Source organism: Hirundo rustica, chromosome 9 (assembly GCF_015227805.2).
Source record: "Hirundo rustica isolate bHirRus1 chromosome 9, bHirRus1.pri.v3, whole genome shotgun sequence".
NCBI lineage: Eukaryota > Metazoa > Chordata > Aves > Passeriformes > Hirundinidae > Hirundo > Hirundo rustica.
In genome coordinates this window covers 28,693,676-28,721,129 of record NC_053458.1, presented here as the reverse complement: position 1 = coordinate 28,721,129, position 27,454 = coordinate 28,693,676, and the positions used below count along the sequence as shown (strand labels likewise).

The following is a 27,454-nucleotide window of genomic DNA, read 5'->3' as shown; positions in this document are numbered from 1 at the left end:
TGATAATGTCATGAACAGGTAATATTAATATGCAATGTATTCATTAAGACATGTATTTTTTAATAGAACAGACCATGACCATGGCAGAGTTGGTCTGACACACGGGTTGAAGGTGAGGCTGGGATGAGTGGGAATATATCTCTGGCTCTTCCGATCTTTACTGGGATCAGTGGTATTCAGCTCATTTTGAAAGGGCTTTGAGATCCCCAGGCTGAGATCCCTCCAGAAGACCTAAAGTCTAACACAAAAACCCTGCAGAAACCTGAAGGCTGATTTAACCTGGCACCTGGAGTGAAGCCGTGTCTCTGCTCAAATTGATGACAAAACTCCCTCTGCTTCTCGGGGACTGGGATCCTTCGCCCGGGGAAATCATTCTGAGCCGATTTCCTGTCCCTTTGACATTTTCTGTCTTATCAAAAGCCAAAGGAGTAAGGAAGAAGGTTGATGACTAAACTGACAAATAAACAATCAGTTCAAAGCAACAAGACGTTTCCAGGAAAATTTTGGAATTTCCTCTGAAAACCAGTTAGGAATGTAAACCCTGCCACACTTCAGTGTAAAGGAGACCACCTATATGGCGCTCATTGGGTTATGGGGACTGTGGCCATCTGGGAAATAGAAAGGGCTTTGGGTTTTCCATGGAAAATTTTCTGTTAAGAGGAAAATTGCAGAAGAGGGAGGGAAATTATTTTGGTCATGGCAAAGGAAGAAGGGCATGGCCAAAGTGGTGTCTTAGGTAGAGCCCCTCTGACGGTGTGAGGTATGATCCGTGCGCCGTCTGGCTCTGGGAGGTCAGGTTGGGGGCAGCAAAGCAAAGCAGTCTCTCTTCAGCAAAAAGGAAATGTTTAAGGAGTCCCAGGCCAGGAAGCCGCTTCTCATCCTGGTGGCTTCGTGAGTGTCAAGCGATGGTGACAGTGCGATGCTTCCCTCGCTCTCGGAGAACAAGAGCGTGCGTTTGGCCTTCTTTTTCAAGGGCTCCACTTTGCCACAGTAATGGTGCATTAACAACAGCTTGATTTTCATTTAATAAATAATAGGAATTACGCTGTGACGCGGCCAAGATTTTAAACAAGAGGCTCCCATAAACATTTTCTGCAGGAATCTGTGATAAACCAAAGATAGCGTTCGACGTACTCGGGGGCAGTGGGGACGCCAGACTTGGACGCTGTCCATCTGCTACGCCATTGAAACAAAACCACTTTATAATAACCACAGAGGAGAGGAAGCGAGGCAGCTTGGCACATACACTTACACTATGTGTGGTGGAAATGTTTATTCTTTATTTCAGAAAGATTTAGTGGGTGTAGAGATAATAGAGCATAGTGCTCACTTGTGTCTTGGGGAAGGAGGGGTGATGGTGTTTGGGTTTTAAGGGAGTCCAGTGTCGGCTCCCATGGGGAATATTTTCGGTAATACCTATTGCAATCTCATGCACTTGGAAGGCAGGAGGAGACAGAGGAATGAAATGTGCTTTTCAGGAGAGGTGTTGTAAAGGCCCCAGGATTAGTTATCTCTGACAGGAAGGATTTTACAGACTCCAGCAGACAGCAGAGGCAGAATCCTGGCGATTTCTGCACTGGCATATAGATCCTCCAAGGTCCTGTGCTGGGATGCTTCCCTTGGAGCAGCTTGGAGGGTCTCCTGGCTCCTGCTTTCTCCAGCCTGATGTGCTGAGGCATCGCACTGCAACGCGGAAAATAGGGAAGGATCTTCAAAACAAGAGTCAGGAAGGTCAGCAGGCCGCTGCATCCCACAGTCCCCAATGTCCCCGTCATCGTGCTCCTCTTCCCGCTGCGCACGCTCAGCTCTGCTGCACTGCCTGTCCTTGGAGCCGCTCAAACTCAAACCCAAAAGACCCGGGGCTGACCTGTGGGGGTGGGAGAGTCCCTGCCAGGGCTTGAGACAGCAGATGTCTAGACTTGGTATGTGAGCAAGCAAGTGAAGGGATGACTAAGTGTCTGAAAGTTTGGACCTTTGGAGAGGAGTCCCTTGGCTCTTCGTTTCTTGGATACAGTTCTGCTTCCTGTGGAGCCATGGAGATGATAATATTTTTTCTCCCTTTTTTTTTTTTTCCCTTTTCACAAAAGTAAAAAATATACAGATATGTCTTGGGCGAGAAAGCAGAAACCTTTGAAAATTTTTGGCAAATCAAGACACATGAAGAACGTGTTGAGTGAAACATTTCAGAGCGACAAAAATCAAAACATCTCACTGTGCCTTCAACCGCTTTAAAACATTTTAATGGTTCGAAAGGAAATTTCAAAATGAAAAGTCGTGTTTTGCTTAAAACACTGGAAAGTGTTTCATTAAAAAGAAGAGTGGAAGCAAAACAGTTGCCTTATATATATTTTTTTTTTTTTCTGCGATGAACCTGATGGGTCTTTTCCCAACCGGTGCTGAAGTCAGGAGCTGGGATTAGACACATCTTCCATTGTATTACAAGGTGCCTGGAGCTGGCATCCTTGGATCTGAGAGAGGGACAATCTGATGAAGCCACTTGTCACGCAAGGAATTCTTGAACCACCGTAACTTTTTTATTTATTCATTTTTAAATGAAAATTTGCAGGCCAGCCTGGTCCCAGGGCCATGCCTGCTGACCAGCTGATGCCTACACAGATCTTTGCAGACACAGGACAGACTCAGATGCCAGGGAATGAAGAAAGGGGCTAGGGAAGTCCTTCCTCACCAGGGTGCTGTGACATGTGGGTTGGAATGATGGTCTTGGTGGCCTTGGGATCTCTGCTGGCTGTTGCTGCGCTGTTTGGGCCATCAAGTGTCGGATGTGGCACCGCTGGCCTGCCTAATCTGCTTGGACAGGCTCTGCACCAGGAAAGAGAAAGGAGAGAATCACAGAAGCCATGCTAAATTGGAAGTACCACAGCAGGTCATCTGGTCCAAGGTTCAGAGAGAAAAACAACACAATGAAGACATGCTGGTGGCTGAAAGGATCTCCCTGGGGCCCACAGCGGCCGGGGAACCCTGCTCATTCCTGGGAGATCTGGGGACAGCGTGGGGAGTCAGAGCCAGCTGGATGGCAGAGGGGCAGTGGCGAGGCACAGAGGCTGCCTGGGGGGCCGAGGGGATGGGGAAGGCCGACAGAAGGGGAGGAAAGCTAAAGGCATGGCTGGCTAAGGGCAGGCAAGGAAGGAGAATCTGAGAAGAGATGGAGAAGGCTGAAGAGAGACTGAGCAGGCTGAGAGTAGGAGGGGGCCAGAGGGGAGCCTGAGCAGCAGCCGGGGGCCCGCGGTGCTCCCGAGGGGAGGCGGAAAGGCTGAGGCACCGCTCGGAGGGGCGGGGAGCGCGGGCCGGGGCCCGGGCAGGGGGTGAGGGCCGGCGGAGGCCCCGCATCCCCGGCCCGGGCCGCCCCTTCCCCCTGCGGCGCCGCGCTCAGCCGGGCTCGGTCGCTTTAAGGCGCGGGCGGGGCGCGGCCCCGTCCCACCTCTGAACCCGGAGATTGACGGGCGGGCGCGCAAGGGGCGGTGCGGCCTGCGGGCCGTCCCTCCCGCCGCCGCCGCCGCCAATGGGGCCGGGGGGGCGGGCGGCGCCGCTGCCCCTTCCTCCCCCCGCCCCCGGGCTCCTCCGTGCCAGTTTGAGGAGTCCGGAGCCGAACAAAAGCAGGCGGCGAGGGCCCGAGCGGTGCGCGCAGGCCCGGCGCAGGGGGGCCCAGCCAGCCCCGAGCGCGGCCCCAGGGTGGGGGAAAGTTTGGAGCCCTCCCCCGGTGCGCGGGGGCTCCGCCGCGCTCCGGCCGCGGTAGCTCCGGCGCTGCCATCGCGGGCGGCCGCCCCGCCGCGGCCACCGCTGCCGCCGCCTCCTCCCCGGGCGCAGCCCCGGCCCCCGGCCCGCCCGCTGCCTCCCCGGCGCGGGGCTGAGCTGCCCTGCTTTTGGAGTCGCCGCCGTTTCCCCTCCCTTCCCCGGAACCCCCCCCCCCTTTCCCTCCCTCCTCCTTCCCTCCCTCCCTCCTCCCTCCTCCTCCTCCTCCGGCAGCCAAAGGGATTTTTTCCCCTTTCTTTTTTCTCTCTCTTTTTTTTTTTTTTTTTTTTTCCTCCCCCCCCCTCCTTCATTTTTCTCCTCCTCCTCTTCCTCCCCGCCGCGGAGCCGGGCGCCAGCGTGAAGGATAAATAAAAAGCGAAGAGGAAGAGGCTGGGGAGGAGGAGGAGGAGGAGGAAGGGGGGGGAGGAAAGAAGAAGAAGAAAGCGAGCAAGAAAAGAAAGCGAGGAGCCAGGCGGCCAGCCCAGCCGCGCCGCTCCCGGCAGCCAGGGCAGGAGGCGGCGGCGGAGCGGGGCCGGCGGCCGGCGATGGATGACCAGCCGCGGCTGATGCACACGCACAGCGGGGTGGGGATGCCGGGGCACCCGGGCCTGTCCCAGCACATGCAGGATGGACCAGGCGGGGCGGAGGGGGAGGCAGGCAGGAAGCAGGACATCGGAGACATCTTACAGCAGATCATGACCATCACGGACCAGAGTTTGGACGAAGCGCAGGCCAGGTGAGAGCGGCGGGGAGCGGGGATGGGGAGGGGGCAGGTGCCGGGAAGTTTCCCCCGCGCCCCGGCCCGGCCTTTGTTGTCCGGCGGGGGGAGCGCGCCCGGCCGCGGGCGCATCGGGAGACGGGGGTCCTGCTGCTCCTGCCGCGGAGAAATGTGGCGAGGGAGGCAGGGGGAAAGAAAGGGGACCGGTTAATAACCTCCCCCCCCCCTTTATTATTTCCAATCTTTCTCCCACCTCTCAACTTCGTGGCGATTTCGAGGGGTCGCCGCGCCCGCTGCCTCCCCCTCCCTCCATCCACAAACTGGGCCTGGCTTTTCCCAGCCTTTTTGGGGTGAGGGTTTAGCTGCGGAGAGCGGTGGTGGTTGGGGCTCCGCTCCGGGCTCCTCCGAAAGAGCTACAAAGTGCTGCCCCGCTTTTAGGGCTGCTAATAATGTTCTTTCTTAGGCCCCTGTAGTGGTGTTATTTTTTCAGCTCGTTTCTGCGCTCTGAAGATGCTCATAGAAGCTTTGCCTATTTTTTTTTTTCTTTCCCTTCTTAATTGCAGCTGTATTTAAAAAGGAAATAAATAAGGCTATAAGAGCTGGTATCTGAATTGCCCTGAGCTGCGGGGAGTGCAAACCTAATGCGCTCCTTCAAAGGTGCTACCAAAAGTTCAGGGAGAGGAGAAAGAAAAAACCTCAAATGAAGGAATTACAACAAAAAAAGTTGCCCTGGATTGTCTGGGTTACACTTGATATTTCTTCTGGGCTGTAAAGCTGCTTGGTGTGTTGTCCTTCCTCCTGATATGTGTGCCCCGAGTTGAAGCGGATTGCTAGAATACATTATTCCTGGAAAAATGCACCGCACAGCCCCAGAACTCGCTTAAGAACTTGCAGAAGGATAAAAGTACCCCCCAAACCTCAGCTTCAATCCTCCACGGCTTTTATAGAATTCTCGCCTACCAAAAAGGCTGGTTGCTGGGTTGATCTTACTCATTTTCTTATGTTCTTGCAGGGGCAGAGTAGCTGTGAGGAGGAGGAGGAGGAAATCATTCACTTTCTCCCCGGCCAGACCCGGGGCAGTGAGGGGCTCTTCCTTTGGAAAGTTGCAGGAATCGTGTGTGTTCCTGCCTGGCTAATTTAGTGTAGTTAATCAAATCAATAAAACCAAAGCAGAACAGAGCTAGGAGAAGGCTTTATGGGTTTGCCTTGCTGGTCTATTTCAGCTGCTTCTTCACAGTGCTACTTTTTTTTTTTTTTTTTTTAATTATTATTATTATTATTTTTAATTCTGAGCTGGTGAACTCACCATATTTATCAATAACATTTGGCTTTGCATTTCCTCCTTCCGTCCTACTATTGCAGGATTGGTTTGCTGCCTTTCTTTTTGTTGTTTGTTTGTTTTTTCTTCTTTTTTTTTTTTTAAATTAAGTTTTGGGAAGATGTGAAGTGCCAGCATTATTTGTAAGAGGGCCCTTACAGCATATGTACGTGATTTTCGTATACCCAAATGTCTGCGCCCATCTGGGTGTGCTGATAAGGGAACGCTGTGGTTCTGCAAGGGTATATACCTTTGAGAGACTTCATCAGATATATAAATCTTTTTAACATGTTGTGGGTGGTGGGGTAAGTAGTGTGAATGTTTGCCAGATGTTCACATCGTCTTTCGCGTGTAATTTCGGTTGGTAAACAGAAATCCCCGTAACCGGCGCCTGATAGCAACAGCCCTGTGTGCAACTGAACCCTTGGCTAAATCACCCCATGGCTCAAGAGGAAAAATTAAATCGCCCTGTTTCTTTGCCCCCGCGGGCTCGTGGTGGGTTTTGAAACCAGCCAATTAAAATGCCCCCTCCCCAAAGTCTCTCCTCAAAACCCACAGGAGAACGGTCAGCTCTGGAATAACAGCAGCCGAAAGGAGCGGCATTGAATAGCATTCTCTCCCCTTCCCAGAAGCAGCCGGCTGTGATTTTTAATGTGTTTACTGTCCCAATTGTAAAGAATTAAATTTCAACACCTGCAAATAAGCTGGATGTAAGTAGCATGGAGGCAGAGGAATGGGGTTGTCTCTCCATACGTCTTTCTGTGCTCCAAGTTGGGCGCTGAAATTCCCTGAATTGACAGCTCTAAGCAGAGGATATTTCCAGCACTGGGGCAAGGAGGAGTTTATTTCCCCTCTGCCTCACAGGACGAGCCTAATAAAGCACATGGCCTGGTGTAATATTGGAGGTGGGGGACGGGGAGAGCCCAGTGCCCTGTCTGTATTGAACCAGACAGTTGATACGAGCTTGGCTCCCAAAAGCTGCTGGCTTTGCGGTGGAGCATCGCCTGCCTCGCGCCGGCCGTGGAGCTGCTCGGTGGCAAAGGCCATTTTCCAGCCGTTCCTAAACTAGTGACATTCATCTCCCCTGCGTTGGGTAGGTGGCTGTTTGCAGCACCGGGGGCTCAAACTGTTTGCAGCACCCTCCCTACGGCAGCCAGCATGAATTTGGAAAGTTGTTCCTCGTGGTGATATTATGAGCTCACCCTCCCCTCTTTTCTTTTCTCTCCAGGAAACATGCTTTGAACTGCCACAGGATGAAGCCGGCGCTTTTTAATGTGTTGTGTGAAATCAAAGAAAAAACAGGTAGGAAATCAATGCTCTGTATTGTTTTTCTTTTTTGCTCTTGAGGGATTTTATTCCCCCAGGTTTGTGGCCCCCCCCACCCCCAACCCCATGCAGCAGTATTTAAGTGGGGAGAAATAACTCGTTGGTATTTAATGCTTCTGGCAGTAGACTTGCATGATGTGGTTTGTGTCTAGAAGAGAAAATATCGTGGTTTAATTTCTATTGTATAGCCTTTCTTTATTTATTGCTTTTTCTGGGGAGAAAAAAAAAAATCAACCCCCTTGCAATTTCTGTCTTGCTCTAGTTTCTTCTTTAAGACATGGCACTGCTTAAAAAAAAAAAAAATCTGAATGCAGAGTGGGTGTGTGGGAAATAATCCCAACAAAATGAAACTGTGCAGTTTTACTACCGTTAGTATCCAGGTAAACACATAGGTTCCTTACTTTTTTGTAAAGAAAGGGTTAAAATGCTCTTGTCTGCCAATCATCCAGGCTAGTTCATGTAAGAGCAAGTTGTCAGTTGCCTTTAGTGAAAGCAATATATTAGATTGTTAGTTACTTTAGGGTACTGTTGTTTTATGGCGTGGGGTGTTCTCAGGCTTCTTTAGAAGCTAATGGCATGAGAGCGTTGGTTCTGCTGTTTCCCACTTTCCAGACCTCCTACCATGTACTAACACACTTATAACACATCCCAGGGGGGCATTTAAATTTTAAAAGCAACAATTAAAAAATAGCAGTCATCAATCAAGGGTGATCTTAAACAACAGATGCTCAGGGAAGGACATTTAGCAACATGCACCACTTATTTATGTATTTGTTGGAATTTTTTTTTTTTTTTTTTTTTGGTCTTAAATGTAAAACAAAAAAGTGGGGGGGGATGATGGAAATCTAGAGGGGACCGTTCGTCTCTCCTGTTGGCCTTCTGAGCTGACCAGAGTTGATCTGTGGGCTTTCCCATGCCGGTGTAGCTGCCTTGTTTTAGCACGCTGCAAAGTACTTGACTTTTCCCCCCCTTCCCCCCTCTTTACAACAAGGACTGAAACAGTCAATAATTCATATCTAAGCCATATAAGCAAGGGCATGACATGAATGAAAGTGACAATAAATATGATTGCACACCCAGTTGATATACATTGATAGTTACACATAAAAGGGGAACAGCTTTCAGAAACCTGAACTCGGTCTTATTTTTCTTTTCTTTTTTTCTTTTTTTTTTTTTTTTCATTCATACATATATCTATATGTATAAAAAACCTCCCAGCATGAGCAGCTGATTGAAAATACAATTACTTGACTCTTGCAATATATATAAAATGACTAAGAGGGCCCTTTGTTAAGCGTTGCTTGTGCAGCGTGTAGCCCAGACAAAGCACCTACCGATGGCATTCGGCTCTCCGGAGTCCTCACGGCTGCGGGGCCGCCTCTGACCTTCCCGAGGAGTCCTTCCCTACAGACTTCCCGTAATAACCACCAGTGGGTTTGCTATGGGAACCTCCAGACTGTTCTTACGCTGTAACGTGAGAGAGTCTACGTGGAGATAAACGTTCAGGATTTTATAGCGTTCCCCCGTGCGCCTCCACAAAAAAAGGACCCACCGAGTTCCCTTCCCTCTTCTTTTTCTCCTTTAATTTTGTATGAGCTAAAGAACCTTTGCTTGTCTCTTCTCCAAGTGTTTTCGATGCTGTATTCGATGCTCCATACGTAGCCTGCGCAGGGGCACTTTTTGGCAAAGTAGTTGTTTCATCCCAGCTCAGCTTCGCTATCAGCACAGTGGCAAAGTTAGGGAACAAGGAATCTGCTGGGACTAAACTTGGTGGGAAAAGCCAGTTGTGCTCGGGGATGCTGTGAGGTCCCGGTGAGCTGGGGAGGGATGAGGAACTGTGCATAACCACGGTGACGGGGTGCGATAATTCCTGTCTGCTAAGGAAAATGGAAAGAGATGGTATAGGGTGAAGCATGCTGCTGGAAATCAGGATATTCAGGTGCTAACTGGCGCTCTTTTACATTTTCATAAATGCTGTTTGTTGGGGTTGTGCCTGGATTACTTGGCTTACGGGGGCTGTGTTGTGGAGGTCTCCAAAGAGGTTGACTTGAGATGGCTTTTGGAGCCTTGTTTATCTGCCCTTGGATGTGTTTGCGGCAAATTCTTTCACTTTGCAAATTCAAAGACCTCCTCCCCTCTCCCCCCATCTGCGTCCCCAAAAGTCACACTTCATAAGAAAGCAAACAGCCAGATGGTTTTGGTTTATTTTTTATTATTTTTTTTAAATTAATGCTTTGTGGGCCCAATGCTAGGAGGAAGTTTGCCTTGTTTTTTCTGGGGCCGAGGGTACCGCCTGCGTCTGTTTGCTTACCCCTTCCTCGCGGGCAGCGGCGTGAAAGTTGAGCCAACTTCTCGCTTCCCACTTTCCATTTAGCTTCCTAGATTTTTGCATGTGTGGCGTTTGAAATCCTGGTGATTGTTTGTGGTCACTGGTGGGTGTTTGAAAGTGCCTGCGTACATCTTCCCCCCGGCGTTATGATGTGCAGAAATGTGCGTTCGGTTACCCCGCTGCCTGATTTAAGTGACTCCAGAGCCTTACAGAGACTTTACCACCATCTCTCGCAACATTATGGCTACTATTTCATAGCGTTAACCTTGTCTTGAGCAAACCCAAAGTGTCCATAAAGTTCTTAGAAAAATAGGTCATCTCTACTGGCCAAAGAGTTGCCTTTTGCATTTGGGCTCTTTAGTTATTTTAAAGTATTTATTATCAATTTTTAAAATTATAATGATAAAAAAAATGCTCAGGGGGTTGCCTTTTGTCTGCAAACCTGGGGATTGCTGCTTTTGGGATGATGTCTGTTTTAAAGTAATAGAAGTTGAGATGTCCGGAGTATGTAGGGGAGGAAAAAAATTGCTGCTTAAATATACATCGAAGTTGTCGGCGTTCATTTGGTGTGTTTTCACTTGCTGTTGGTCGCTTTGTTGCGAGGGAAGGGGCAGGACTGTCTTCAAATGGCTGGCTGGCTGGCTTTTTGGAATAATAATTATGGAAATGGGAGGCATTGTTGTCCTAAATACAATTGATTCCTCCATCAATAGGGATTGAAATCGGAAATTGCATTCCCGATTTATAAAAAGTTTGAAGGCAGGGGTAGGGGCTCTGTCTTTATGGCTGGTTTGTTGTTTTTTGTTTTTTGTGGTTTTTTCTCTGGTTTTTTCCCTCTCTCTCTCGGTATGGTTTTTTTTTTTTTTTTTTTTTAAGCTGTTCTCTGCATGAGCAGAATAGCTAAGCAGAAGAATCAGGCAAGGCGTACGCAGACGTGGGGTCCTTGGATGGCAAACTGGAAAATATCTGCTGTCAAAATGCAGCAGCATCTATTTCAGCTGTGAGCCTTTCCCAACTCCCATCTCGTTCTGCGGGGACCGGCGGGGAGAGGCTGAGCACAGGATATATGACCATTTAATCTGATTCCTCCTCCTTAAGAGCTTTTCCCATCGTTTCACTTTCTCTGCTCATTTGGGGGAGGTGAGGGCATCGGGCAAATTCTTCTTCTTAAAAAGACCCTGACTTTGCATTTGAAATCCCACAATTTTTATTTTCTTACCCTCCTCTCTCTCCTGTGTTGAAGGAATTCAGGATTAAAAGAAAAATGTACATAGCACTAATGGGGGGGGATTTACAAAGTGGAATATTTATAGACAGCACTGATTAGCCGTGCAATTGTTGTTGAATAATAGGTTTGTTGGGTTTTTTTTTAAGATTTTTAGAACATAATAGCTATATAAGGTGCCCCTTAGCTACCTTTCCCTGTGCGTTATCTTCATCAAACTTAACTCAAATCAGATCTTTGGAGGAGGTAGGATTTTTCCCCTTCTTCTATTCCTTAACACCCCTTTGTTCTCTCCAGCTCTGTGTTCAATTAACACCCCCATTGCAGAACTGTAGTCTTTTTTTTTTTTTTTTTTTATGTCTGTTACTGTATTTCACTTCTGACACCTCTCTTATTATTCTTGCCTGCTATTTCTCTTTAATATAGCAATTATGATATGGGGTTTCTTTTTCTTCCTCCCTCCCTCCCTTCTCTTCCCTGAAGCCCCAAGTAAAACCCCACCAGGAGCAGCATGAGGAGAAGGGGGCAGAGGTGTGTGCGGTGTCGGGGTTTTTGGGGTGTAGGGCAGAGCTTTAGGAAGGGTACACTGGCAAGCCCAGCGCCCCTTGGCTCACGCATTCCTCCCAGCAGGATGGGGCAGCTTGCTTTCCTTCCCCCCAGCCCTTCCCCAGGGTATCAAAGCCTGCCCTCCTCCTTATCCTGCGTTTCCACCAGGAGGTTTCCCAAGGCGCAGGGGAGAGTTCAACACCCCGATTTGAATTTCAATGCAATTCTTGCACCTAAGGCATCATTCTGCTGCTTTGAAAGAAAGCTCATCAGGAAAGTGCTCAGTGCTCCAGCCCTGAAGGATCCGTGTCCCTGCTCAGCTTTGGGCAGGTCCAGCCCTTGCCTGGCTGCTCTCCCTCCTGCCCTTCAAGGAGAGGAAGCCTTTGCTTTGAAATTTGTTATTATTTTATTTTTTTTTCCTTCCAGTTGAAAGGCTTTGAAGGCAAAAGTGATGCTTCTCTCTCCGTGCCAGGCAGAGTTGCAGGGTCCCTGGTGTGGCTGCCCTGGAGGGAAGTGAAACATTTTGGGAGAGCAGGGCCTCCAGTCCGAGGAAGCCTCGCTATAACTCATAATTAAATTGCTTCCAGAAACCTGATGCCTTCAAGGGAAAGGAGGGGAGGGAATGTGCAAGGGACTGGAAGATAGGGACAGTTTGGTAGAGCTTGTCTTGGTGGAGGACTGAATTAACACAAGAGGAGTGGCTACCTCTGGGACTGGCTGGGAGGGGATGGAAACCAGTCATCGTGATGGGAGGTGAGCCATGTCCCAGTAGGTCCTGGTAGCTGGAAGGAGCAGGGTCTTCAGGGCTGGACCTGTCTCTAAAACAAGTCTGTTTTCTGGGCTTTTATCTTCCGGTGTGGTGGTGTCCATCAGGGATCTGCTGGGGATGGATGGCTTTGGAGGAGCGTGCTTGTGGGGAGACTTCTCTTTTTTCCTTGTAATTTCATATTTTCTTCTTCTCCCCTGGTAGCATGTGGTTGGAGCTCTTTGAATGGACCAGGCTTAATTAGTTTAATCAAAATTGGCCTCCTGCAATCCTCCAGGGGAGGAGGTGGGAAGAACAGGGCTGCCAGTGGGCTCTTCTTCCCACCTCCTCCCCCTCAGCCCTGCCATCGAAGCAGAGAAACCAGCTCTGGCACAGGATTCCTGCTCCTTAGAGGCTCCCCACGATTTGGGGTGTACAGGAGCAAATCTGTTTGCTTTTTATTTCGAGACTTGATTTTTGTGGGTGCCTGATGTTGAGCAGACTTTGTTGTGATTGCGGCAGAGCAGGAATGTGCTCTCGGAGGGTCTGCTGCGTCCTCTTGCTCCCAGCCCCATGTGTTTGCTCCTGGGAGATGGATGAGCCAGTCTTCTTCCAGTTTTTGATCCCCATGCTCCCAAGTTTCCAAGCCTTTGCTTGCCACTGTCCTCCCCAGGTTTTGAGAAGCTTTGGGTCTAGGGAAGGAAGGTTCCTGGAAGGTGCCGTGCCAGCAGCCCACTCCTTGGCTAATTCCCACTGATAGCACTAGAGGTGAACAAATCTGTGTTCACTATTAATGCATGCTGGAAAAATACCTGTATTAACCAGGACATAAACAGCAGCTAACCAGAGTGTTCTCTTCCATGAATGTTGAGTGTCTTCCCTGCTGCCATGGGTCTATCTCCAGTCCATCTCCCCTCGCCTCTGCATGATCCTGGCAGCAGTCAGTTTGTGGGTGAGTCTGGGGAAAGAGATCTTGTTATTGGGCCTTGTAGCTCCAAATGAGAAAGTCAGAAGATCTTTCAGGCCTAAATTTCTCCTGGGAAAAGTGGTTCAAGTTCCCTTATTTGAGACCTGCAGAGGGATTTCCTCCTTGGAGCGCTGAGTGTCTGCAAGCAGAGCTTTTCTAAATGCTCTCAAATGCGAGATTTATTCCTGTTAGCAGGGCTTGTGCCGGCCCTGGTTTTGAGGGCAGTGGTTGTAAACAAAACACAGAGAAACTCTGAGACAATTTCATCATGGTTTGTTTTGGTTTTTTTTCCGTCACAAGGAAATTACTGCATGCAGCAATCCTTGAGGGGAGTAGGGTGGTGGTTTAAGCATAAATGGGTTTGTTTGCGGAGAGATATAGTAGGCTGTGCTGCTGGTGGTGCTTCTGCTGAATCAGAGCTGTGGATTTTGGCAAGGAGAATGGAGGAAGACAGGATTCCTCCTCTGCCTTTGGTTCGGCACCTTATTCCTCAGTTCCTCCTTTAATCCTGGAGCTGCTGCCTTCTCTGCTAATGAAGCTCTGCAAAGGGTTTCGTGATCTCTTGGAAATCTGCTGGGAAACATTTTACTACTACCTTTTTTTCCTTCCTGTGCTTGGTGTTGGGGTGCTTTGGGAGACAGGAGAGCCTGTCTTGTCTGCCCTGTGCACTACAGGGGTGGTTTGCAGTTGATGCAAAATATGAGGAACCCAATAGTAGCAGGAGGCGAGTTTTCCCCTGAGGATGTGTTGTTATCTATTTTCCACCTTTTTTTTTTTAATTTGTAAATTTTTTTCCTCCTTCTTTGAATTCCTGTGGCAGTTTCCCTATGCAGTGAGTTTCTCTTGTTAACGTTTTGCTTTGGGAGTTGCTGTGGGGAAGATGGTTTGCACAAAACTGGCTCCACGGCCCCCAGAGCAGGATTCCCATTCCAGGCTCCCCACTTTTGGGCTGAGTCTTTGGGCATTTGGGTGCCATGTGGGGAGAAGTGATGCTCCCTTGTGCTGCAAGGATGTGCCCTGTACAGTGCCTAACACAGGGGGACTCCATGCTGGGTCAGGGTTTGGAAGGAGGTAATGTGATTTACAGCAATGGATCTGGTTAATAATCTCCAGCAGCTTCTGTATACTCAGGGGCTGCTCGTATTCCCAGCCAGGTGTTTGCAGACCAGATCAATATGGCCCTATTTGCATGGGGCTGTCCGTAATCTAATAAACCAACCTCAATCTGCGTCCTTTGCTTTCCCCAAACATCCGTCGGGTCCCGATCTGGTCGCTGTGGCGAGTGTTCCCCGTGGTGGGAGAAGGTGTTTGTGGGGCACTGCCTGCCTCCTGGGCTGCCGGCCTGGGGTCACACGAGGCAGCCCAACGCTGCAGCCTCTGCCAGAGCCCGGGCTGTGCGAGCACCCTGGATTTTGGGGTGTGCAGGATGCTTGTAGGTGCTGCGTGGTGCTTTGCAGATGACCGCCTTCCCAGTGTGCTCCAGAGGCGTTGATACTGGGGATTTTCCATGAAATCCTTTGCCTTTGGGGAGGATCTGCTGGGAACTCCCTTGGAAACCAAAACTGATGGTTTTGTGGGCCGGGTGGTCGGCACCTTCTGCTCAAAACTGCCTCGGCGATGCTGCATCCCCCAGCGACTTAAATAATCCAAGGCGGCGGGTGCTGTAGGGATAAATTACAGAAAGCTGTGGCCTGAGGAGGCTGTGGGCTGAATACATTAGCGTGTGTTGTCAGGCCAGGCTCAGGAGGGACTCAGGTGATGCTTTCTCCCAGTGCTGGGAATCACTTGGCCTGGAATTATTGATTTGCAGCTGTGTCAAGTGAAAAAAAAAAAAAAAGGAATAATAGTATCTCTTGGCCTTGTTTGTGAGCTGTGCCCCGTATGTGTGTATATATATAATTTTTTTTTTTTTTTGAGCTGGAACAGAAAGCCACTTCTCCTGGCTCCTTTTCCTGGTGGGGAAGGCAAGGCAGCCAGAGAATGGGCAGCACAGTGGAGGGTTTGGCTGCCAGGGAAGCCGTGCCTGCCGAGGAGCAGCGTGCTGCTGGTGATGCTCTGTGTTTTGGGGAGGTCGCCGCCATGGGTAATAGAAATCCCCTGTGACACCTTGAGGGAGCCGTACACTGTCACTGTCCCCCTCCCATGCCAGCCTTTTATTTATAGGAGAAGCCTTACCCAAAATAGCTTTTCTGCTTGTCCTAAGCTGATGGGCTCTTTTCAGCCCCCCTGCCCTTTTTTTTCCTCCTTAAATCTACTGATAAATGGAAAACCCTCGGAAGAGCCAGTGCTGTGAGGCGCTGCTCTAATCTAAAATGATAACTTTGCCGTTTTACTTCAGCCTTATTGAAAAACGAGCAGAGCTGCCTTTGCAAGTGGGATCAGCCTGCTTAAATGCTGGTGCTTGGATTTTTGTTTCTCACCAGAGTATAGGCCTGGAAACTCAGTTCATCATTTCCACCTCCCATTTTTGGTTTTGTATAACCTGGCTGGCCTGCCCATCCTCGTTACCAGAAGAGGAAAATCAAGTTTCTCTCCTAGCTGGATAACATTTCCAAATTCCAGAGTGATGTCGATTAGCAGAATTAGCAGTGGCAGGTTACCCGGCAGAAATACCCTTCCAGTTGTGAAGTGTTCCTTGCTGGTTGCTGCTTCTTTCCCAACTCCAGCGGTCCTGATCCCAGATATGTCTCCATAGCATGGGGATTTTTCTCTCTTAACTCAGTGCAGTTGTTTCCTTTTGACATTTGATATTTACAAGGCTGGAGCCAAACTGAAAGTGAATCTGCCCATAACTCTACTAAATGTGCCTTTCTAATTTCAACATTAATGTTTCAAAACCCAAGCTGCTGGTGGGTGTACCTTTGCTTGTTTACACACATACTTTTTTTTTCCTCCTCTGTGCAGTGAATTATACAATACCTGTAGCCTCTGCATGGATTGGTGTCTGGCTTTCAGCTGTAAATTTGGCTTTTAAGCCCTAAGTCTCTAATTTTAAAAGGTTGCAAGTGTTTTAGGTCAGTATTTGTTTTGTTTGGGAGGAGCCTGCTCATATGCAAAATTACTATTGTAATATATGATTCATTTCAATAATATCGCAAGAATTTTCAATAATATGATTGATTGCAATATTGCAATAAATTGCAAAAATATTATTTCAAACACTGCGATAACGTGATGAATTTGCAATACTCTGATTATTGCAAATCTCTAGACAAAAGGCTAGAGATTGCAGTTCACAGGGTAAAAGGAATTAGCTGGAAAGAGTTGTGGCTGTCAATCCTGACTTGATAGAGCAGGACACGGGACTCCCCCAGTAGGTTTGGTGTGAAGCTGGTGCTTTCCAGAAGAGCGCTTGTTCACGTTTAGGGAGGCTACAGGCAGTGGCACTCGCTCCACTGGTTGGAAGTGTGTTTTGAGGGGTTTATGACCCTTGCTTTGAAGGGATCACCTCTTTATTTCTGGTAGGGATTCGCAAGGCTTCTCTGGCTGCAGCGTAGCGCTGTGCATGTGCCTGCAGAGAGCGAGGAGCCGCTCCCGGAGCGGTTGCATGTTTGGGGGGAGCAGGTGGCAGGAATGGTGTTTTTGCTGAATGTATTATTCTCCCGGAAAATCCTGCCTGTTAGATCTGGTCAGCAGATGTGAAGTGTCGATCGGTATCGGCGGTGGGAAGGGACTTGCAATATACTTTGCTAATGGAGAAGAACCCGAGGAGCAATTCCCTGATTTACGCTTTCGGCGATGTGAAATGAAACCGTCGGAAGCGCTTTGCTCAGCGAGCTCTTAGCAGACCACTTCTTCCTCCCTACCTTCATGCAGATTTTTCCAGAGAGGCTATTTCTTGGCTCTGTTGCTGGGTGGACTGAGGTGGATGGGAGGCATGGACCCCTTAAATGCATCTGCAGGCACAAAGCATCCAGCGTGGGAGCAGGGAGCAAGCGGCAACCGCTGTAGCTCACTCCAAAGCCCCGGTGCAATTCTGTCCCCAAGTGGCTGAAAAGGTCATTTAGCGCAAGAGCAAACGTGGCTTGGTTGTTTTTTTTTTTTTTTTCACTCCCTCAAATAGTCAAATTAGCATCCTTCCTCTGCCACAGGAGCTGCTGGAGGGGGCATCCTGAGAAGGATTATAGGTAGGAGCGCCTGGGCCTGGGCTGTTCCTCTCCCGAAGGTCCCCGGCTGCTATTTGCACATCCCAGTGTCTGACTGTGGCTGGCATTTCCCCCGTTTGCTGGAATTTACTTTCTGCCTGGCGAGGGCATTGGGTAACATTTGCACACCTGGGCTGCTTAAGCTGTGGAGGGGCTGTGGGGATGTGTCGGAGAAGGTCAGGGGTCTCTGCTTTCCTCACGGGCAGAAGGGAGCAGGGAGAGCAGCTGCTGGTACTGAGTCCTCTCCAGAGGCAGCAAGCAGGAGGGGGAGGATGATGTGTGTAATGTCATGATACCTGTAATGCAACCACCTGGACCTGCTCTGATGTTGGGTGGATGCAGGCTTGGCCCTGGCTCTGGAGAGCTCAGACCCTGCTTGGTTTCCTCTTGTGGCAGAGGGTGCCCGGTCGGTTTTTATTGTGGTGGAGAGAGCTGTGTTTCCTTTTGGATAGGATTGCAGTGCATGTCCGACAGGTGCACAGCCCGGGATGGGAGTTTTCCTTGGAAATAACTCTTCTGCACCCAGGTCTAAAAGTCATGGGATCCTCACCTGTGAACTTTTGAGGGTAAGGATGTGCAGCAGCACGATGGCATGGCTGGAAGTTTAGGGAGACTGTCCCAAGGGCAGACTGGAAATGTTTACCATGAAAAACTAACAAGTAGTGTGGAAGGAGGTGAGATGCAGTGGAGGGTGGTGGTAGGGGATATCCCTGAGGCAGTGGCAAAGTCCACATGGGTAGAAGGACAGATTTTTATTTCCGTTTTTCTGGCATGTTTGGTTAGACCTTGCAGGAGTCCTTCTGCAAAGGCAGCATATCCAGGGGTCTGGGAGGGAGGAGCCAGGACAGAGAGTGAAGCCCGTGGTGCTGCAGTGCTCCAAGACCCTGTTGGGGGCGATGGGCACGGCTGGCAGAGCACAGAGATGTGGGCAAGGGCAGCCAGTGGACCTGCTGCATCGTCCTGGGCTGGGATTGGGAAAGGAGCCGTGCAATTAGGAGAGGTCTCTGCGGTTTGTGTTTGAAAGGAGCTCCATCAGGGTGATTTTTAAACTGCTGTTTAATCAGAAGGCCGTCTGCTAATAGAGAGGGAAACGCTGGGTGGGTCTGTGCTTGTGCTGCATCCATTCTTCCTGGTTCCTTTTGCTTGTTTTTAATTGCCTTCGCTTCACCTTGTGGGAATGCTACCCCAGAGGCACCCAGGTGCTCATCAGCAGCATTGGGTAGCGCTTTCCAAGGATTTCCTTGGCCTCTTGCCTATTGTGTTTAGTTGTATCCTGCTGCCATCCTCTTGCTGCATCTCCTCCCTGTGCCCAGGCACTGGTGCTGGGTCTGACCCTGGTCAGTGACTGCCCTTGCACGTTCCTGAGGGAAGCCAGCCCTCATGGCTCCATGGAGGGCTCCGAAGAGTCGGTGAGGAACCTGGAGGAGACGCAAACGAAGGACAGATGAGAACCATAGAGAGACAAATGGGAATCAGATTTAGGAAGCAGACAGGACAACCCTTTGGAAGGAGCAGGGGGGATGTTTGCTTTAATCAGTCTCCTTGGGTTTCAAGCAATAATAAAGCAGATTTGTTTTCTTTTACTTTCTCTTCCTCAACCCCTACTTTTTCCCTCTGTTTCCTCTTCCTTGCTCTTCTCAAAACAGCCCTGGATTCAGCAGCACCAGCATCTCCTTCCCAGGCTCCTGTTCTCTGCAAATAGGATTGCTGGCCAATCCAGTCAACATTTTTTTTTCTCCTCCTTCTATCTGGTTCATGCTGGTAGGAGCTTGTTGCCTTGAGACAGGCTACCTTGGCTGAGCTGCTGGGTGCAGGTCCCTCCCACTGCCAGATGAACTTCTTGGAGTTTCTGAAGCAAGCAGCGGAACAAACTCTTCCAAATGGGCTGTGCTTTTGTGTGTGGAGTCGATCTGCCCTGGCACGCTCTGCTGTGTGCTTTAGGGGCAGTCCCCAGGGATTGGCTGTGCTTGGAGGAGATCAGAGTTTCTCCATCAGAGGTCTTGGGCAATGCCTCTGAGATGCTTGAGTGACCTCCTCACATGTGCTCCTCTGGGATGTGGTGGTGGCTGCAAGGGCCTGCACAGATAGCTTGGTTCCCTGCAGAAATGTGCTTCCTTTCCCTTTTTCTTTCATTTTTCCCTGGTCATTGTCTTGGTGCAGAGCAGGTGGACCTTGGGAGAGCTGGGGCTGTGCGTAGCTGTGAGTCACTGAAGCCGAGCCTTTGATCTGTTCCACTTTCTGGTTCTGGTGGTGAGTTATTACCTTCCCAGAGAGGCCAGATTGGAGCAGGGATTAGTGGTCTGCAGCTCTCCTGTGCTATGCACCGCAGAAGGGATGAGATTTCTCCCACCCTGAAAGGGAATGTGGCCCCTGCCTACTGCTGTGTGCCTGGTTGGGGAGATCTCACCAGTGCCTTCTGCTGGGTTGCTGTGGTTTTTTTCCAGGGAGAGCTTTCTTATGCAGAGCTGGTTTTCTATTTGCTGGTGTTTAGTTGAGAGACAAGGCATCCAGGGTGATCTCCAGCATGTTCCAGTGTATTGCTTTTGAGTGCTCTCCTAGGTTTTGTAACCCACATAGTCTCTGTCTTACTTAGGATTCCCCATCCTGGAGAGTAAGTTCACCCAGTCTGCTGGGATTTCCTGGGAAGGCTGGTAATGAACAGCCTCCACTATGTCCCTCAGATTCCCAACTGCTCATGCCTCAATCAGAGACTTCCAAGGTGGCAGAGCTGGTGTTCCTGGCCAGCCTGTGGGGCTGAGGGTCCCCTCCGGAGTTCAGTGGGTGCAGCATGGTGGGGTGGTTTGCCTGGGACACCCTTCACCCCCAGCATTTAGCAGGTCTCTCAGGAGCCCTGCAGAGTTGCCTGTGGAGTTGCAATCGTTTCCCTGCCTGGCTTGGCACATCTTGTGCTGAGGCTCTTCGGATCGATAATCCTCGATGGAGGCTGTGTCCCATCCCAGGGCAGGCACCTTGGCTGCTGGGCAAGATCCATTCAGGAGAAAGTGTGTGGTGGCTCTGCTGCCCAGGGGGGGCTGATTTACCTGATGGCTGCAAGACTGCCCCAGGGCTTTCCAGTTACAAGCTGGTTTGGCTTAGCCTTGAAAAGCGGAGTGAAGCAAAGGATTCGAGTGTGCCCTGTGGTGGCTTTTCCAGGTCCCAGAGGTCGGGCCAATAGAAATCACATCTACCCCAACACAGCCTGAGCCTCCTCCCTTGCTCAGAGCAGCAGAAGTTGTGGTTGTAAGCCTTCACCCCGGTACGTGACTGTGCTGTAGGCAGTGTTCTCTCCCAGCTCCCCCGGGTGGGTGCCAGGGGAGCTCACGGGTGCTTTGGTGCCCCGGCCCTGGCTGCATCCCACAACTCCCTGCCCTGCGCAGTATTTCATCTTCCCATGCTTCCAGAGAGGTCTGTGTGCAAAATACTTCATGTTGCTGCCAGCAAGCTTCCCTTTACCCGTGCCACGGTGGGGCTTTTTAAAAAATTTTATTTTATTAGGAAATTCCCATTTGGTTGCTTTAAAAAGCAAGCCCTTGTGGCTGGCCCCTGGCCCGCCGCTAACAGATTTGTTTGAGAAAAGGCTGCGTTGGCATCCTGCTTTATTGAACATGCCTCCTGGGAAGGCGGTTTGAATATCCTTCTGTCTCCTCGGAGCAGGGAGCTCTCAGGACTGCCTGCCGCCATGGGGATGGGGAATGCTCTCCTCTCTCTTTCCCTCCCACCCCTTCCCCTTGTTCAAGCCTCCCTTTTTTTTTTTTTCCCTTTTTTTTTTTTTTTTTTTTTGAGGAGGAGGAGAGAGAGCGCTGTGCACTGTGCGTCCTGCTCCATGCGGCTTTTCTCTTTCCCCACGGAGTTCATCCAAAGTTCGTATCCAGACGATGAACAAAGTAGCTCAGATCTTTTCCTGACTCCTCACCCTTTGTCCTCATCACTTAGTGACAGACAGGAATCAAATGCCACAGACAGGCTGACGGGACAGGGCTGTGTGAAAGTCCTTGGAGGAGGAGGAGTGGAGCAGTGCTGGCTAAATGGGGGACTCTTGTTTAAACTCATCTCCCCCTCCCTGGGGAAAGACGAGAGCTACTTTTACTTTGAAGGGCAGAGGGGAGGTGCAGTTTTATATATATATTTTAATTTTTTTTTTTCTGTCAGAAACCGGATAAATTTTTAGTGACAATAGACATAGGGAAAGAGGACCGGATGGAGTTGGGCTCGGTATTTAGCACTGGGTGTGCCTCCCATTGGGAGCAGGGGAAGGAAGGGGCTACAGACCATTGTGGATCAGAGGGATGGAGGCTGCTGGCCTGCCTGCATTGCCTCTCTGCTGGAACAGCTTTACCCTAGGGAGGAGGGGGTGCATGGTGCTGCAGCCTGACTGTTCCCAAGGGCTGGCTTGATCTTCATTTCCCCTGCCTCTGGAGCCCTCCTCTGGGTGGTGGGTGGTACCCCACTGAGCGGGCAGGGAGCTGGGGTTTAGTGCTGGGGACCTTCCTGTGCTTGGGTTAGTGTGTCCAGGCTGATGTAGCTGGGCAGCTGCCCAGGGTGGGCTTCTCAGTGCTACCAAATCTGGTGCTCTGGAGACTTGCTTTGGCCTGTCAACAAGGGAAAGGAGCAATTTAGCCTGTTTGTTCGTTAGCACTTGTCTAACTCATTCAGCTGTCAGGACTGGGATGACTCCTGATAGGTATTTATCCCTCTTCCAGATGTCCTCCCTGGAGTTCTTTTTTTTTTAATGAAAAATAATGACAAATCCCCAGACAAGGAAAAGGTGTAACTCCTCATGGCAGAGATTTTGTGGAGGCTTTTATGGAAGCTGAGTTGGCTGTAGTCTAAGTCTGGCAGAGTTTTGGAGGGTAAGACTCTGAAGCCTCCAGGGAGAGGAGGTCTCCACAAAATGTGTGGCGACCCTTTGTTCAGGGGTGTTCCTCATGAGGTGCTGTGATCCAGCAGATGTGCTGCTGGTGCAGGGGCCATTCTCTTGTCAGGGAGATGTGAGTGTCCCTTGCATAAACCAGCTCCATGGTATGAGGCACGAGTATGTCATTGAGAGGGAGGGGGAACACTGCTGTCAGAAAAGGACTTTGAAAGGACCATTTACATTTGGACCTTAAATCCTGGGAGGTGCTGTGGGTGTGAGGAGGTTCTCCTGAGTTGTTTTCATGTGGAGAGAGACTGCTCATGGCCTAAATAAGTAAGGTTAACATTGTTTTCCTGAGTTGGCAGAGGAGAAAGAAAATTGCTCAGCAAGTCCCAGGACTGTGTTCCCCAGGGAAGTTAGACGACCACCTCCTTGCCCCAAGGCGTAGCAGGTTGAGTCTTTATCCCAAGCCTGGCTGCAGCATTCCACATGCCTCTGGCTGCTCTCCTCAAGCCCACACTTGCGGGGGTCATCTTGGAGGCAGCAGGAAGGGGCAGGGTGGTCCAGGTTTTGCCCTCTTTTGTTTGCTGATGTTGCAGAGCTTGCTGTTCTGGGCCCTAGCCAGCTCGGCTGACTCACAGGAATCCTCTCACGAGTCTCCTACACCCTCCATTACCTGATCCGAGTGCTTCCTGGCGTGAAGGGAGCTGTGCATTTGTTCAGCTCGTGTCTGCCGCAGGCTGCTCCAGGCAGGGACCACAGCCTGGCTGGCCTTGTCACCCTTTGCAGTGCTCACTCCCATCAGTGGTGACCATCTTCCTGACCCTGCCGACAGTCCCTAAGTGTCTTTACAGAGGCATTTGCTCTGCTTGAGGGGTCAAAGGAAGGACCTCCTTGCTCGTTTAGGAGGTGTGTGTGTGTGGGGGCGTCCACGTGCCTCGTAGTTGGTTTTTGTAGGGCTGCTGCCTTTCTGTTAATCAGTGCAACAAGTTGGACCTAGAGGAGTTTTTAGTATCCATAGGCTCCTTCCAGCATTCCCTGTATCTGGTAAATGGCAGTGGGTCAGCAGGAGATGACCACAATCAAGTCAGAATTCCCACATTTTGGTGCTGCAAATGCTGCAGTCCCTATTGAGCAAAGACGGGTGTGAGACGCCTGCAAATCCCCTGCCTTGCAAGCTGGGGAGTCTCCTGGAGTTCCTGCCTTGCCAGTTGTGCTGTGAGTTTTTCTGCACGCAGCTTTACCTTCTCAGGGAAGCGGCTGGGGCATGTTCCCATGTGAAGCTGTACCCCTGTGAGGTGCTTGGCTTGGCAAAGCGTGGCTGTTGCATCAGGCTGGGCCGTGCCCGGTGAGCACGGGGGGAAGGTTCTCATGCCTGTGGCAGGAGCATCGCTCAAAATAGTTCCATATTGTGGCTCCTCTGGGGGTTTGGGGAGGGCTGTGGGTTTGTGGCTTGTTTGCATGTGCCACACGTGAGTTTCTGTCCCATGGGTCCTGCTGAGTTGCAAGATTTGGGTGTTTGGTGGCTTTCTGGCCTGTGGCTGCCAAGATGTGTGTGATGTTGTGCAAGCAGTTTGCATCTTGTGTGAAGTTTGCAGATGCTTTGTAGAGAGCTGGAGAACAGGAAGGTGCTGGTATGGTACAATCAAGGAGTCACATCCTCACTATGGAACTATGGAGCAAACCTCTGTGTGTGTTCCAAGGGACAACCTGACCTGGCACAGTGGCAGGGAGGCATTTTTGGGGTCTTGTGAGCCACGTCCAGGGTCTTTGTGTTATGTGACAGGGGGCCATCGAGGGGCCTCACTTGACTGATGGCTCGCAGAGAAGAGAGTCCTGGATGTCCCTGGGTGCCAGAGGAGTGGGAGCAGCCTTGTGCAAGGCTGGACGCTGGGGAAGCAGTGCTCTCCTCTCTTGCATTGAGATTATGCCTGTGGTGGGGTGCACTCCTCTAGGACGGTGGCTGAGGTTTTGGTCTACCCTAGCCTGAACTTCCCACTTTTGGGGCCTTGGTGCAGCCTGTTGATAAAAGGGGAAGGTGCTGTCCTGAAAATGCCCTCCTAGGTGACTTAAGCACTGAGGTTTTATCTCCTTTTCAGCAGAGCTGGAGTCCCACTGCTGGTAAAAATTAGCCACTTGTTCAAGGTTGTGGGCTCTCCCTTTGCGGAAATCTGCATGCATGGGTACAGAAGGGGATTTGGGGTATTGCCGGGGAGCCCTGCTGTGTGCCTTGATGGATTCCCCATTCTGCATCCCGGTGAGTGAGGCAGTGTCCCCCAAGGCGTGTGATGGGTTGCTGAGCCAGCCCCGTTCCCCGCTCTGCTGCCGTGTCCCCGTTCCCCGCTCGCTCTCCTCCTCGGCGGCAGAGCCTTTGTCAGCCGACCAGGACCCGCAGCGCACAGCCAGCCTCCCTGAAGTGCCAGCCATGCGGCGCTCGGGTCCTGGCCCCCCTCCTTGCCTCTGCCCCAGCATTTATCAGCAACCTCCCTTCCCTCCCAGCCGCCAAATTCTTTCTCCGTGCCGTCATCCTCCGGCCAGAAGCCGCCCCGTCCCACTCTCTCCCTCCCTCCCTCCGAAACCAGCCCAGAACTGCTAGGCAAACATTTTGCCTGTTGTTATTACAGTATTCCCATCTGCATACTTAGTCATAAACCCCTTTTAATTCCAGCCTTTTTCTGGGGCGGGGTTAAGAGTTCAAACCCATCATTTTTCTTTTGGGGCTGGAGGCTTACAAAAGCAGCCCGTGGCGAGATTGTTCAGTAGGATGGGGCCGAGAGCGAGTTTAGGGAAAGGGGCGGGGGGGAGGGGGGTTGCACACAGCAGTACTGGCTGTGCAGTCCCTCATCCCCAGGGAAGGCTTTGGATGAGGTTTGTGTGGGGCTGGCTGGGACAGGGGGTGCTCTCTGCCAGCCCCCTCATTTTCCCCTTCCAGCAGCTCCAAGCCAGAGGTGGATTGGGCTGACTCCTTGGCAGGGAGGCATCAAGTCATGCTGCTGCTGGTCTTGCATCCTTTTGCTGAAGTCTTTGGGTAATTGAATGCTGAATGGAGAGTTCCTGGGTGTGCAGGAAGAGAAACAGCCCTGGACCTGTGCAAAGGTCTCTCCAGGAGAGCTCCCCGAGAGCAGCTCGATGCTACTGATCCTTCAGTTATGCAAAGGATGCTGTCAGGCTCCCTTTGCCCAGCTCTCCATGCCCTTAGTTTAAAAGGCTGTGCCCTCCTCACTTGGGGTAGTGAGGGCCCTGCTCCACACACTTTGGCTACGGCTGTGCTCACCTCCCACCCTGTGGGTGGCACCTCCAGGCTGGATGAGCCCAGATATTCCTCCATGTCTCCCAAAAATCATTGGAGTCCGTTGCTTGTGAGCCTACCTGGACTTACTGGGTGGCTGCAGTAACAGTTCCCTATTGCCTTTCGGGGTGTAGCTGCTTTTAATTCCCTCTGTGGCAAGGTTCCTAGGTGCTGGCACTTCCCACCAGCCCCGTGCTCCTCCATGATAAGGAATTCCTGCTCTCCTTCTGCTTCCCTGGGACATGGGTGGTGTGGGTAAAGCAGCGGAAGGCATAGAGCTCCTCTGGATTAATTAAGGGCTGTAATTAATTCCTGTGCACGGTTTGGTGCTTGCATCCTGCCTGTGTAGCTGCTGCTGGACCCCTAGACTGGCTGCTGGGTCTGGTGGGAGATAATCCCTCCTTCCTGTTGTAGATAAGTGCTGCATCCCTGTGGGATGGGGTATGGACCAGTTGTTGGTTTGGGGCATTGGCATCTCCCTGTCTTTGGGCAGGATGAGGTCTTTTCCTGCCTCCCTCCAAATGAAAAGGTCTCAAGGAGGAAAGGAATAAGAATGTGCATTTGGGTTGACAGAAATGTACAAATTTGTGCAGCTCAATTTCTAACATGTTTAAGTAAAGAAGAATCTCCTGCTTGGCTTTTGAGAAGCATTAAAAAATATGGACACGTCATATTTACATATTTAAAATTAAGCCTTTGCCGCCTTTATTAGAAGTATTTCTCTGAAATTTGACTTCAGTTTTAAATTACAAGTACCTTTAATGACAAATCCAGCTCTCAAGTGACTCAGTTAAAAACAAAAAGTCCTGAAAGAAACAGGTATTTGGGCATTTCTGTTGGAAAGTTACTCAGAGGCAGGAATGCAGAAACAACTTCCACTTCTCTCTGCATTTCCCACCATTCCATCTGTGGTTGTTACCCCGCATGGACTATGTGATGGCTTCTCACTGTAGCTTTCCTGCCCCCTCCACTGGTTTTCTTAGATGGAGAGTTTTATCTGTGACACTGTGGATACTGAACAGCCACAGGAAAATAATCTAAACAACATGCTATGATTTTTAGTGGATCAAGTAGGAGCTTTTTTAAAAAACACTGTGATCTTGCAGCTCCACCCGGGTGGTGGATCCCTGGCAGGATGAGTGGTCCAAATTTGAATCTAAATTTTCTTTACTGCTTGATCCCCTAAATTGCACTTCTAGCTGGAGAGATTTTGATTTTTTTTTTCTACATGGGTGCTGAATGGTTGTTAAGCTGCTCTAGAGGGAAAGGAAGCTTGTCACACGGGAAATTTGGTTTTAGTCCCCATTAATCTCACAGGCATTCATTCTGCTGGCCTGAACGCTTGGGTCTCTTGATGTGATAAGCCTCAGCATGCGTTAGATCCGCACTTTTCTCTTGGTGAGTGCAAGGGTGGAAGGGGAAAGGTCCCGCTGCGAGCCAGAGCGGCTCGTGAGCCTTTCCGCACGCCTGTGCCTGTGCGGGGAGCAGGAGGGGGGGCTGCGACGGCTCCTTCCAGCTGCGAGCGTGCCCGGGATTGCGCGCTCGGAGCGCGGGGCTCTGCCCGCCTGCCCTCGGCGTGCCTGGCAAGCCGCGGCTTGCAAGGCATGGCCGGGTCCTGCACGCAGCCAGCCTCGCTCGCTGCAGCCTCCCCCGGCCTCGGAGGGGAGCTGGGCGGCTCACAGCCAGCCACCCGCTTCTTGCCCTTTCTTAAGGGGTGCTGCTCTCTCCCCGCTGCTGCGTGGAGTTTTGGGAAGCAGCTTTCCTCTCCACGAGCAGCGCTGAGCTGCGCTGGCTGCTCGGAGGTGCCAGAGGAGAGGCTCTGCAAGGTGCACGTAGCGTTTATTAGACCTGTTTAACAGGAAGCTTACATCTCAAAAAAGGCCTGGCTGGGCTGCCTGGTGCAGGGCAGGAGAGCGGCTCAGCCCTTGTGCAGGAGCCAGAAGAGGTGTAGGTTTGGTTTCTGGGCATGCCGTGCTGTTGAGCGATGCTGGTCAGGTCACTGTGCTCCCTTGCTGGCCTGCCTATGTGGCAGGGACATCTGTATCTGCAGGTCTTACAGCTCTTTGATCGATTAAAGCAGCTCAGGTTGTTGCGGAGGAGGGAGCTCGCCTGTTGTCCTCTGCCTGCAGACTTGTCTCATGCAGCAAGGGTTTTCTGGCAGGAGAAGAGCACTGGTGGAGTTAGTTTTGAGTTTTCTTCAGGGAAACAGAGACCACTGATCTCAGAGGTGTTTGAAACCTT

At 50.8% G+C, this 27,454-nt stretch overlaps 1 protein-coding gene across 2 annotated transcripts in view; it reads left to right on the top strand.

Moving 5' to 3' along the window:
- Nucleotides 1-3,965: 3,965 nt before the first annotated feature.
- PBX1 (PBX homeobox 1) overlaps nt 3,966-27,454 on the top strand; it is a 127,763-nt gene continuing 104,274 nt past the window's right edge. For both annotated transcript variants that reach the window (XM_040072846.2, XM_040072845.2), the window contains exons 1-2: nt 3,966-4,486; nt 7,015-7,088. In XM_040072846.2, coding sequence (XP_039928780.1) covers nt 4,296-4,486; nt 7,015-7,088 — 265 coding nt within the window. In that variant the 5' untranslated portion in view covers nt 3,966-4,295. The remainder of the gene's footprint in view (nt 4,487-7,014; nt 7,089-27,454) is intronic.